General features: G+C 40.1%; 1 protein-coding gene across 1 annotated transcript; it reads right to left on the bottom strand.

Moving 5' to 3' along the window:
- Positions 1–3048: 3048 nt before the first annotated feature.
- LOC147898970 (uncharacterized) lies at positions 3049–4315 on the bottom strand. The gene is made up of 3 exons (XM_087378515.1): positions 3922–4315; positions 3718–3820; positions 3049–3597 (listed from the first exon to the last, which is right to left on the bottom strand). Exons 1-3 carry the CDS (start codon positions 4176–4178, stop codon positions 3544–3546), a joined length of 414 nt encoding a protein of 137 aa, XP_087234641.1. The 5' UTR covers positions 4179–4315; the 3' UTR covers positions 3049–3543.
- Between the last annotated feature and the right edge of the window lie 9040 nt (positions 4316–13355).

Here is a 13355-nt window from a genome sequence, read left to right on the forward strand (position 1 = left end):
TATTACATATTGACTTGGTGCCCTAGGGTTTTCATATATGTGCAAGTTCTAGTGGTTGTATAAATATTGTTGACAATTTTAATGCTTACGTCATTGACAATTTTCATTGACATAAGGTGTGTTGACTCATTCTTTTGATTATCACATGAGGGAGTTGATAATGTGTCGCTCTTGAGGATCCTTTTGGGTTTGGGTTGTGTAAATATATTGATAATCTAATGCTATTTTGGTTGCTATTTTTGGAGGATGTGATTGTGTGTCGATAGGTATAATTCTTTTGGTTGTGGTGAGGGTGTTGATATTATCAAAGATGAGGTTGTTCTTGGGGATCCTTGTGGTTTCGAGGCTTTGAACTGTAGCTACTGTTGATATATACATACGTACAAAAGCATTTTGTACAAAGAAATCTTGTCATGTACAATTTCATTTTTGGTGATGGTGCATTTTGTTTGCTTTGTGCCTTCTTTTTGTGTTTATTGTTATTTTTGTTCTAATTGTTTAAAAATTAAGATGATGATTTATTGAGTAGAGATGTTGATCGCTAGTCATGTCCAAGTGGTCCTTTAAGTGGTATGTTGATGGGACTTCAAAGTCCATGTTCTATTTTTGGTTTTTATAAAGATATAAATGGGTGCATACTATGGTTTTCCATATTGGAAATCCTTTCATCAAGAGATATCCAAAGCTTAAGAGGCATTATGTCACTAGGGGTGGCTTTCAATCATCTTTTTGCGATAGGTGGCCTACGACAGGTGGCCGGCAAGTTGCACCTCATCTAAAGTAACATAGATAGGTGGATCAAGGATTGGGGGTGGATTGATTTAGGGGCGAGAAAAAACAACAACAAATACTTGATGTAGATGAAGCTCAAATACAAATTCATGGAATTTAACAAAATTGGCAAGTCCACTTGGTACTGGTGCTAGATAGCCCCATGCAGGAGAATTTAGGATTCCAAGCTCCCAACACATGCCAAAGCGTAAGTTTTATCGAGGGACATGGTTGGGGCATTAACGATGGGATGTAAGCTATACATGTGAGAAATATCGCATCATTAACCTGTCCAAGGTGTAAATTAAGGATAGAGGACTTTTGGCATGGCTTTCGAGTGTGTTCAGCCCTTAGGCCATTCTAGGTGCAAATTAAGGTCATTGCCGACACACTTCTTTATTCGGTATGGTCCAAACCATACCAAACACCAGGGTAACCTGGAATGATACCTAATAGCCCCTTAGGCAAATTAATTTTTTTGGTTGAGACTTGAAATTTTGCAACACTCGCTTCAAAAGAAACATATCTCAACCTCAAAAAGAAGGGCGTCCATCAAGAAGAGGTTCTTAAAACTTTCTAAAAATCGTATAGCTACCCGGATTTTCAATTGGCATTCTCTCTCCTCTCTCTCTCTCTCTCTCTTTCTCTCTCTCATGGGTCTATTAATTCCAAAAATTCAAAATCTTTCTACTCAAGCATCGATTTTGTAATTTTGCGCTTTGATCGATTCCGCATTTTCGGCTCACATTACATCAACAAAGATTGAGAAATCTACAAAATCATACATAAAATCATCAAGTTGTAATCACATCGCAAGGACTACCGATCACTCAGATTGAATCCTCCAAACACCACTTTGGGCGCTTCTTCTCACAATCCACAGAAGAATGAGCAAATCCACATGCTTCAGCTATCATTTGCACCTGAGTTTTCAAAGTGTCGACAGGAAACTTGGTCATATAGTTTCAACCATTCTTGCTATCGATCCAGCTATCATATATTGTACAAAGGTGAGCCACTCAGATTGAATCCTCCAAACACCACTTTGGGCGCTTCTTCTCACAATCCACAGAAGAATGAGCAAATCCACATGCTTCAGCTATCATTTGCACCTGAGTTTTCAAAGTGTCGACAGGAAACTTGGTCATATAGTTTCAACCATTCTTGCTATCGATCCAGCTATCATATATTGTACAAAGGTGAGCCATCGTATGCTCACTTTCTATCCCCTGCCATAACTTTCTCATTGGCGAGCAGGGGGCATCTCTCCACTGAGGAGAAGCTGCAAGCAAGGCACCTACTACCTTGAACTGATGCAGGACAACAACAACACCACAAGCTCTAGCTAAGCAATCACCTCCAAATTCAACTAGGGGCTTGCACGACCTGCAGCGCCACATCACTTTCAGTGAGAGCGTTGTGCCTCAGCACTGGCCTCTCCCGCAAATCTACAGCCGTTTTTGCCATGCGCCACGCCAAGCTCTACAAGATTGTATGCCAAAAACGTCAAGAGAAGTGCGAAGAGGAGGGGAGAGAAGGCGATGGTGAGGAGATGTCGAGGAAGAGGAGAAGCTAAGGAAGCTCCTAGAGAAGATGAAGGCATTGACAAGTATGAGGATGGGCATACGTGAGGTGATCAGCAGGAGCAGGCATGGCAAAGGGCGCAATGGTTTGTGAGAGAAGCAGCAAGCAATGGCACGGGAGGAGATTTTTGGAGGACATCTAGACCTCGCATCCAGAAATATCTTTAATTTTTTCGTTGTAGCTTTTAGGTTATGAGCCCTTCCTTTTCACCCCCACTTTCCGCTAGACAAATTAATGGATTTTTATACAGGCAGCATAGTGGAACCAAACCCCCTTTTTGCCCTCTCGTTGAGCCACGTGGCACACTATAAAAAGCAATCCCAAACCAACATGAGCAAATCCTATATTTGATGTTGCTAGATATTGCTTCCCTGTGTCTAGTTTCTCTCCCTCCTTTCTTGTTAGGCAGTGGCTTGGAACGAGTTTATGTGCACCAAGCCTGACTCCGTTGACTGCTGCTGCCTGCCCGGCTCTAGTTTTCTCTTAAAAAACGAATCGACGAAGATGTTCTCTCATCTAAGATGAAAACCATCACATGTTATTTCTTGTAAACTAGACGTCGCGAATAAAGAAGAGGTCAATCTATTTGTACACAATTGCAGCCATTCATCACAGTAACGGTTTCCATACTCGAGGGAACAAAAAAGCATTAGAAGACAGATTCCTTTGCATATATATGTACACATGTAGTCAGATTCTGCAGTGCTTATGTCTTGGTCACCTACAGCTTGGGTGAAATCCAGCACCATTAGTGGGACTAATGAGCAATGGTAGAATTCTTGACGTCTGCTGAAGAGAACATACCTCATTCTTTTGAATAAAGTATTAACTATTAATTGTTTACAACTCAGAAAACTACGATGCCCCATGTGTTGTATTCGAAAAAAGACGAAATTGAGATCTTTTTTGTACTTGCAAAAGTAAATCATTGAGCTTAGCCACTCAGTATTGCAGAGAATGTATCAAAAGAGCTAGCAAGGAAATACAGCTGAGAAGGATTGGTCCTTCTTGAAACAGCATATATGTGATGTGGAGCCTTAGCCAAAATGCTTTGGTCCTTCCTGACAGCAGCTACTTCAATCCAGAGTTGAAGCACAGATGACATTAAGGGACAGCAAGATTGGGAGATTCTGCATCCTGAAAAGTAGTGTTAAAGGCTGCTGATACGGCAGGAGCAATTCGAGGACATTAAGCAGCACTAGAATTTGGAGGTTCCGCATCCTGAAACGTAGTATCCAGAGCCTGCATCGAGTTGTACACCAAACATCTTCAGATATAGATGCAGACTTGGCACTCAAACCTCTCTACACAGCAACATCATTTTAAATACAGGTGGAAAGACACCTGTAAAACGTCTGTTACCTTCGGGGGAGCAAAAGCTTGTTGAGGTCTCATGGACCTCCTGTTCCTGGCCAGTAAACCCCTGGATATGGGGGACATCATAGAGTCCGTGGGACTCATGTACCTGCAACTTCCAATGCGTTAACATGCAGCTCAATTTTGTAAGACGAGATGCAAGATGAATTAGAAAACTGTGGATCGGTTCAAGCGTAGCGAGGTGAGAACCTATCAGCAGGGAATCCGAAGAATTTCTTGGGCACTTTGACTGGATCGACAGGATTCGGAGGAGTCACCCTCCTTTTCTGGTTTCTTCGCAGCTTCAACAGGACGGGAGAAATAATATTGTTCTCTCCGTTTCTCTCTGCAAGTACAGGCGGAGGAATGGCCTCGCTGCCAAGGGGAGCCTTCTCAGCCGATGATTCCTCTGTGACAACCGATGTTGAAGTTTTTGGATCGGGAACGGCACCGACGATGTTCTCCATAGTTCAAAAGAGAGGCTTGCTGGCGAAATGCAGAGAATTTGAGGTGAAACGATCGAAAGTGTACCTCTGTTTCCAGCCTGCTTTGAGTGCCAGTAAAAGGAAGAAATGAGAGATTGAGAAACAACATGAGAGAGAGATGTAGACGTTGGAGGTCCAACGGCTATAGAGAGGCTGCACTTCTTCTTTGACTTCGCTTCCTAAGTTAGTTGGGCCCCACTCGGAGGAAAAGCCTCATAGCATTGCAACTCCATGCCAGCATCCTGAAATCTCAAAGTGCGTTCCCTCGGGATGCCATGCCAGCAAAACTTGGCACCGCACCGCTCGGCTCGAGAGTGAATTTCACTCGCGCTATGGGCATTACGGGGCTTGCCCTTGTAGGATGAATGAGAGCTTCTAGAAGCTCACTCGATGTGCATCAGATTGTTGCTGACGATTTCCTGGCATGCCAATGCCTTGGACGTTCCCACCCAATGCCCATGCCCACTCAATGTGTAGCATTTATGCTCACATAGCGATGAGCGGGAACGTTATCTCAGGATTCTAGCCTAGCATTGCAATGCCCAAGCATTCTCACTAGCCCAAAGAATCTGAGAGCCATGGGATTGGTTGTGACAGCCTTCCAAACCTCCCTTGAGCCTCATTAAATGAGACTTTGGACTTCATGGGACTGCAATTTTGCAAATGTTGGGTGGGCAGAGGGCTGCCAACATCTCCAACACAGGGAAGCCCTCTATAGGTCCCAGGTCGGCTGAGATCAGCCATTTTCAGAATTGGACTATGGCTGGCGTAGCAACCAAAAATGTGGGGACGTCAACTAGTGTAGACATACGTCAAGATAGATGAACAAATGTCAAATAGAGACAGACATAAGGAGACGAAGCCAAAGACAACTATTGCTTAAGAAATGCATAAAAGATTGTGCTTTGTCATTTCGGGAGTCTTACTCCTTATGGGTGACCTCTTAGGCATGTCATACAACCGTGCCTCCAACGGCAACATTAGATCAAGAAGATCCAACTAGCGTGGGTGAGCTAGAGAAAAGGCCAAGGTGGCACGGGTGAGCAATCAGGCTTCACGCTTATGTGGTGGGAGGTGGTAGAACATCTAACTTAGAATTGTCGTTGTCACCATGTCTACCCCCGTGAAAAAACCACCTCACGAGAGTGGAAAGGTTTGATTTGCGCAATGTGAGCAATGGTCTTGGTTTTGCTTCAGCCTTGTGTGCACTGCTCCAATGCATAGGTCGTTTTGCCAACCGGGCATAGAACACGATAGGGACCAATCCATTTTGCTAGGAATTTCTCTGCTAGCCCTTTCTTCTTTGTTGGATAATGTACCATGGCAAGATCGCCTTGAGAAATTCTGCTGCTTTATGCTTTTTGTTGTAAGAGATCCTATGCCAGCTTTGTGCTCTTTTCAAATGAGTTGCTGCATTTTGCCTTATGAAAGTCAATGCATCTGATAGAAAATATGCCGACATTAATATACATTGCCAACATTAATTTGATTGTCCTATTGAGCCTTTCTATCAACCCATTACAATTTGGGTGATGTGGACTTGCAAATTGTTCTTTAATGTTTAAACGATTAGCTACAATCTGCATTACTTCATATTTGAAGTTGCTACCTTGATCTAAGAGTAGCTACTATGGGCACCCACGTGGAAGGATCAACCTTTAAAGAAGAACATTCGATACTTCAAAAGCTGTCGTTGCTGTTTTCAAGGGAGCTACAATGGCCCAATGTGTGAGATAGTCAGCCAAGACAATAATATATAGGTCATCACCCATGCAAGTGATCTACTGAACCGTTAGAATTAGCAGGGAAGTCACCATCGACTGGAATGGTACCCCACCACCTCCTGTCGCTTTCCACAGCTCGCAACTACCCTTGACACCTGGTAAGGTCACCTAAGTCATCATGAAGGCTCCCGGCTACCGTCGATCACCTTCACGACTCCCCTTAGGTCAAAGTCCATTCCAAGAAAATCTATGACTTGCTTTCACAACCCCATTCAAACTCACAAGGTCCCCCTCCTCAACCTTCTTGTTTGGTGGGACATTATGATGGTCCATCGAGTGTTCCAAGAAAACCTGTAAACTATATACAATGAACTTGCAACATTTTTTATTTTCACCTTTAAAAACTTTTTTCTCAATTTTTGGTAGGCAATTTAGTTATATTTTAGCTAAAATTTTTGCAAATTCTCAAGAGAAATCTTCAAAATTATGAAAGCCCAAGTTTTGTCATTGTTGAGAAAAATCTTAGCACCCATCCTATAACACAACCTCTCACATGCGTCCATGGGGTGATAGCAACAAGGGTGATAGGCAATTGGGCCTTCAAATCAAGGGCGTCCAAAAACATCCACTTGTAGTAGGGGTGATAGAAGCATGATGGCAATTCCAAAACCCCCAATTTGTGAAGGGGTTGCTATTTATGTCACTGCCCCTAAATACAATCCAACAAGCTAGATGGCTTGAATTGCAAGGCATGGGGAGTCCTTAAAAGTTTATTAAAAACACCTTTTGGGTGGTGGTATTGTGATCAAATGGCCCATTTGAGTTAAGGGGTTTCTAATTTTGGATCTTTTGGATGCTTTGTCTTTTATTTTTGCTTTAACAATTATGGTGGTTGTCTCCCTTGAAAACCTAACGGTAGTGCTCTCACAAACACAACTTCTCACATTCAACAAAAAACCACATGGAATGTCATCACATCTTCGAATTGTTAGCACATGGAGCTGCCTCGATGGTTCACCTCTTCATATGGCCAAAAAAATTACATCCCATTGCCATCAAATCTAGGCACCTTTTCTTGCACTCACAAGTCCAATGCTTGCTCCACACCTTCACATCTTCAATAAAATTTGAGCTCATTATGCTAGATGACTTGTCTTGAGAGCTTCAATGGTGACAGAGGAGGATGGATAAGACCCAATATTGCCAAGCCATTGCATGCACATTATTGCAAGATGGAAGCGAATCATATGTTGACATGGACCAAAAAATTACATCCCATTGCCATTAAATCTAGGCACCTTTGCTTGCACTCACAAGTCCAATGCTTGCTCCACACGAAGCACATCTTCAACAAAATTTGAGCTCATTGCGCTATATGACTTGTCTTGAGAGCTTCAATGGCGACGGAGGAGGATGGATAAGACTCGATTTTGGCAAGCCATTGCATGCACATTATTGCAAGATGGAAGTGAAACCATATGTTGACATGAAAGGAACCCTAGAAGCCCATCTACCTGAGTCTATCATCATTTTGTGTTAGTTGTGGGCATAGTTGTGCTAAGGAAAGTCCTTCATGATGTGGGGGGGGATCAAAGCATAGCTATGGTATGCAAAAGGGAGCATTTGGAAGATTGACGCAAAGCTATGGAATGGGAAGGGTTACATGATTCTTGAACTTTCTAAGTATGTTGTGGGTAGAGTGAAGCCTAATTGTGAAATAAACATCAATAATAGTAGAAATCTTCTACCCTACTACTTTTGGAAATGGACCTTTCTAGCTTTAAGGTCTAATTTTTGGGGGCATATTTTAAAATACTCACAGAAGGAAAAAAGCAATTGATTTCTATCTATGTTGGCAGACCTGTTGAATGGTAAAATGTCGTTGCGGAAGCTATTAAGTGCTTGCGGGAAATCTTGTGAGCCATGGGTTTGAAATTTAATAATATTTTGTAGTATGTTACCACTTATAGTATCGATTCAACAATAACTTATTTGAAGTCAATAGTTACGTGCTTTGACAATGTGCGTTAATTCTCTATTTTTCTTTGGCAAGATGTAGAAAGCAAAGAAGAGATGGTAAGGGGAGAAGGGGAATAGGAAACACACAAAAAATTCATCGATTTGAGTTGGTCTAGTTATTAGAATTTGTAGCCATTTGCAAAAGATACTATTAGCAATTCAATGAATTTCTATCCTTTGAGAATAGTTGGTAATTGAATAATGTGACCCTTGCACATGAGTGGACTAATGCTTATTTGGATTAGAGGTATGTCTAAGCTGGACCACCTCTCCAAAGACCACACAAATTTTGATCCTAGCCTTGCATTAACCCTCCCATAACTGCTTTTTCGCATCATAGGGGGAAGTGGGCAGGGGGAAGGTGATAGGATAATGTAAACTTAACTAGAGTTGACTACCAAAACCTCTTGTCATTTACAAATCAACAACAATTATGCATAAAACAAACTTATGTCCTTCAAGGCTAGGTGATCTATCAATAAGGTGAGTTTGACTTTACACATCCATGGTTGGTGTAAAATTAGTATAAAACTGGATGATTGTGCCCCCCACCTATGCAAAATGCAAATGTCACTTTGTGTCTATGCTTAAAGAAACCTTTGATTATAATACAACAAGTTTCCTCACCCTCTTGCTCTCTCTCTCTCTCTCTCTCTCTCTCTCTCTCTCTCTCTCTCTCTCTCTCTCTCTCTCTCTCTCTCTCTCTCTCTCTCGCACATCCTAAAACTTTGATCTTTTCTTCATGCAAAAAGAAAGAAAGAATGATACTACAAGAGTCAACGGCAGTCATTCAACACTTTTTTTCATGGTATCTATGTTAGACATTCTTTAAAGAAGCTCAATTTTTATTGGTTCTATCTTCAAATGCATGTAACATAGATATTCTTATTTGCTAGTAAATATAAAAACACTAGTGTCAATATAAGCATTAAAAAAGATTCTTAAATGTGTTCAATGCTTATAAATGCATTCGGGCTTTAAAAACATTTCTTGGGTAGATTGGGGTAATTCTCATACAAAGCATGTGTGTGTGCATTTGTGCGTGCGTGCATATGTGTGCACGCATGTGTGTGTGCCTACGTGCGCATGCACGTGTGTGTGTGTGTGTGTGTGTGTGTGTGTGTGTGTGTGTGTGTGTGTTTAGATTAAAAAGTCCCATCAATAATTGAGCCATACAATTAATTCCATCAATTAGATAAAAAGTTTAAATAGGGAAACATATAAGGAAAAAATGTTTGAGACATCTAAGTTGAAAAATGCAAGTAGAGTTTGCAAAAATTTCAATCAAAATTAAGAATTTTTAATAATACTGAGTTTGATAAACATAATCTTGAAAAAAGATGTCGAATCCTAAGGCAGTCCAGGTTTCAAGGTCGAGGTCCACTTACCTGCCACCATCCAAACAAACTAGGTGTTAGACATCATAGTTACATTTGGGTAGACAGGTAATGCCTGTTTTCCCCTGCTTGTTATCGCTTTACCTAAGAATATAGACAACCATATGGATTCTTAGTTTAAGTCACAAGCAGAATAGCTTCTTCCTAATCCATTCATGGTGAGCACTCTTAGGAAGAAATGCATTCAAACATCCAACATCCATGTTTTTTACTTTTGGTTCAAATTTTGTGGGGTTCACACCATCTATTGTATTTTGTGGGGTTCATACCATCTATTGTATTTTTACATTGATTCACATCAATACTATGTGGGTTTGCAAGAACTTGTTGAAAACAATTATTGATAACTATCTCTACCCAAGCTAGGATATTAGGGAGGGTATTAAGAGGGAGACTAGTTTAGATTTATGGTTAATAAGGATAAATTAGTGACAAATAAGGACCCCCAATTGAAAGAATTAAAAAATGTATAAAACATTCGAAAAGGGAGAAGGGATGGGGTAGGAAAGGCAAGGGGAGGGGGTAGATAGAGTGATTAAGGATGGCATCCCTCTAGTTTTAGGGGAGGGATCCCCTCCCCTCCTCTTTATGAGAATAAGAATGCTAAACCTTTGAATATGTATTTTTTACATCATCTTCATGTAGCCTAGTGGTGAAATGGCCCACTATGATTGGATAAAGGATGTCTTGATCTCAAGTCCTCTCTTATCATGAATTTGATGATATCCCTTTGACCTTATCTTATTGGACCATATCAATCTTGCCAACTAAGAAACAAATGAAAAATAATGGCCTCTTAGTTAAGTTTCTCCTTAGGCCAAGTTATATGTATGGAATAATTGGTTTGGATTAAGAGCCATTCGAATATCTAGATCAAATGTAAAAATGAACAAAGTAATGGAGGAATCAACTGAGAGCCACGAGGTGGATTCACGATATGTGTATGAACAAACTAATGGAGAAATTTGGTGAGAGCCATTAGGTGGATTCCCTATATGAGATATGTGTATAGAATAATTGTGGGACATGGATTCCCTTGTATTGTGGTGTCATAAACACAACACAGACAAATATACATATGCCATATGGTGATATTCAATGCCTAGACTATACAGATTATTAGAGCTTGAAGCACAATTGTATATACAACTTTTTCACACTAAATGGAAAGGTGGTGAGAAGGATGTCGAAAGCGGTAACAATGTTTTCAATGGAAGGCTCCATGTAAATTAGCAATCCATACTATGATTGACTAAATCAAAGATATTCTGCAATAATTTAGGTACTTTCAATCTAATGTCGTAATACAAATCCATTATTTACATCTAGTTGGTTATGTTTTAGACTATGAACAAAAAGAAACAACAAATGCGAATACTTCCATATTCTTCTCTTGAAATTGTGTGGTAATGTGTATTATGTAAGAAAATACTAGACTTTGCTATAGAGGCAAGACTCCACCTTGAACACTACCTCCCAGCTTATGCACTTGAAATGTTCTGGTGGTACTTTCCAATGGTTGGTTTCCACTTTAATAGTAAGACCAAGGTCATGCTCGGCAATACCCACTTGCAAAAAATTTGACGAAGGTCATCATGTCTTAAGGATGCATCGGCATAGGAATTTGGTTAAATATTAGGATGGCAAGCGAGGCTTGACTCATGAGGTGATATGCCTTGCTCTTTAGGCTAGAGAAATAATGCTTCTAGGCCCATTTCCAACATCACATTTGGCATAGGCGTGTTGGGGAGTAGTATGCCTATTAGATATAGGATGGTTGGATTGAAAAGACCACAAGTCATAATGATGCTCTTATGTATGATATACAAAATTTACCAAAAGATAGAGAGTCACTTGCTATAGCCAACTCTTGCAACATAACTATTGTCCCAGTATACACAAGGATGAAATAATGCCAAAGTGAATAGTTTGCTATAATGCACATAAAATCTTACAATGTCAACTTGATCTATAGAATATCTTGAGCCATGTACCTCTTGCTTTCAAGATTCTATTAGTCCTAACAAACCTACAAATATAACCTGTCCAATGCTTCTTCTTCTTTCCCCCAACAACTTTCCTTAGAACTTTATGTGGACCAATTGTCGAGTGTTGCATCCTAACCAAGACAAAAGCCTAAACTCTTGTACAATAGTGTGTATGAGAAGGCACTCCAATAAGGCAACCTTCACCATCCTCATAGGAAGATAGTGATTACAATTGGATTTGGAGAAATAGATAGGAGAAAGAAGTCTTGGGGGTAGAAGAGCATGTTTCAGCTTGCAAGAAGTTGCTTAGGTGTTAACAATAAAAGTAGAAAATTTTTTAGCGTACAAGAGGGAGGGGGTTTGATGCATGGAAAAGATTTGGGTGATGGATTTTGTCTATGTTTGGAACTTTTAACAAGTTTTGGAGGGAGAAATATACACAAGATAAGAGTCCACGAGAAAGGGATGTGGAGACCTACTATGTGGAGACCTACCAAAGATCAAATGCTAGGTGTTTGGACTAGGGAGAATGGGGGGTCGAAGAATAAGTGGCGTAACAATAGAGGATTCACCAAAATGTGAGGAAAAGAGGATTTCTCCCATATTTTTAACGATTCAAGCCTCCTATTGAGTGGTTCCAAAACTCTAGCTTAAGGTCAGGTCTAACTCCTAACACTAAAGTGCCCTTTTGAGTCCAAATACCTTTTCTTCTATATATCTATTCAAGAATGCACTTTTTACACCAATTTAGTATAGATTCCACCTATTATTAGCTCTCGGTGCTACCCAAAATCTTATAGAATCCATCTTTTCTATTGTTGCATAAGTTTCTTCATATCCTCTCCACATAGTTATGCAAATTCTTGGGCAACTAGTCTAGCTTTGTACTATTAAATGATTCCATCTAGATTGTACTTTACCTTGTAAATCCATTTGTTTACAATGGCCTTCTTTCTAGGTGGTAAGTCACATAACTCCCGTGTATTGTTTTCGCATAAGTTTCTTCATATCATCTCCACATAGTTGTGCAAATTCTTTGGCAAATAGTCTAGCTTTGTATTATTAAATGATTCCGTCTAGATTGTACTTTACCTTGTATATCTATTTGTTTACAATTCCTAGGTGGTAAGTCACATAACTCCCATGTATTGTTTTTGTACAATGCATCCATTTCTTCATTCATAGTTGTCTACCATTTTGGATTTGAATTGCATCTTCAAAATATATTGGCTCTTTTGTTTGTGCATTATTGCTGCTTTTTTCTTGAATAGCTTTATCTTTTTAAATATATGTCAACCATTGTGGTTGATTTCTTTCTCTTGTTTTGGGTTCTTGTATTTATTTGGGTGGTTCTTCTTGCTCTTCTTTCTTTTCAATATCTGACTCTATGTACCTTGTATTTGTTTGATACAATTGTCTCCTGTTGTGTATTTGATGTTTTCCACACTAAATCTTTCATCAAACACTACATCTCTTGAGATAATAGTTTTCCTATTGAGTAGATCATATAGTCTTATGCTTTGATGTGCTCACTGTGTCCAACCATAATGTACTTTGTTGATTCAACATCAAGTTTCCTCATGTGTATAAGAAATTGTGGGAATTAGGAAAAAATGGAAAAGAATGAAAAAAATAGAGAAATTTACGAGACTAGGAAAAAATTAGGGGAAAATAAGGGGAATATAAGGACATTAGGAGCTAGATAGGGGATAAGTTGGGAAAGGAGAAGGTTTGCAGGAAATAGGAGAAAGAGAGGGAAAAAGATGGAAAGAAAAAATTCGGAGAGGGAGAGAGGGGGAAGGTAGGCATTTCCAAAGGGGTATGAAGGGAAGAAATGTAATTTGCATGGATAAAAGAGAAAAAAGGGGGGAAAGGATTGTGCGTACGTGTGTGTGCGTGTGTCTGTGTATGTGTGTGTGTGCGTGCGCACGCGCACGTGCATGCCCACATTTGCATAAGTAGCATACACCACACTAGGTGAGACAGTAGGTCATCACCTAGTGTGATGACCTACTGTCTACCCAAAAGGGA

The sequence above is a fragment of the Dipteris shenzhenensis genome, chromosome 8, assembly GCF_047967505.1.
Source record: "Dipteris shenzhenensis isolate YYH24624 ecotype China chromosome 8, Dip_SZ_1.0, whole genome shotgun sequence".
Lineage (NCBI taxonomy): Eukaryota > Viridiplantae > Streptophyta > Polypodiopsida > Gleicheniales > Dipteridaceae > Dipteris > Dipteris shenzhenensis.

Excerpts from the sequence above, each read along its gene's own strand:
- LOC147898970 (XM_087378515.1), bottom strand. The coding sequence starts at position 4,178 with ATGGAGAACATCGTCGGTGCCGTTCCCGATCCAAAAACTTCAACATCG. Across the intron at positions 3,821-3,921 it reads TTCGGATTCCCTGCTGATAG|GTACATGAGTCCCACGGACT; the intron begins GTTCTCACCTCG and ends TGGAAGTTGCAG. Across the intron at positions 3,598-3,717 it reads AAGCTTTTGCTCCCCCGAAG|GCTCTGGATACTACGTTTCA; the intron begins GTAACAGACGTT and ends AACTCGATGCAG.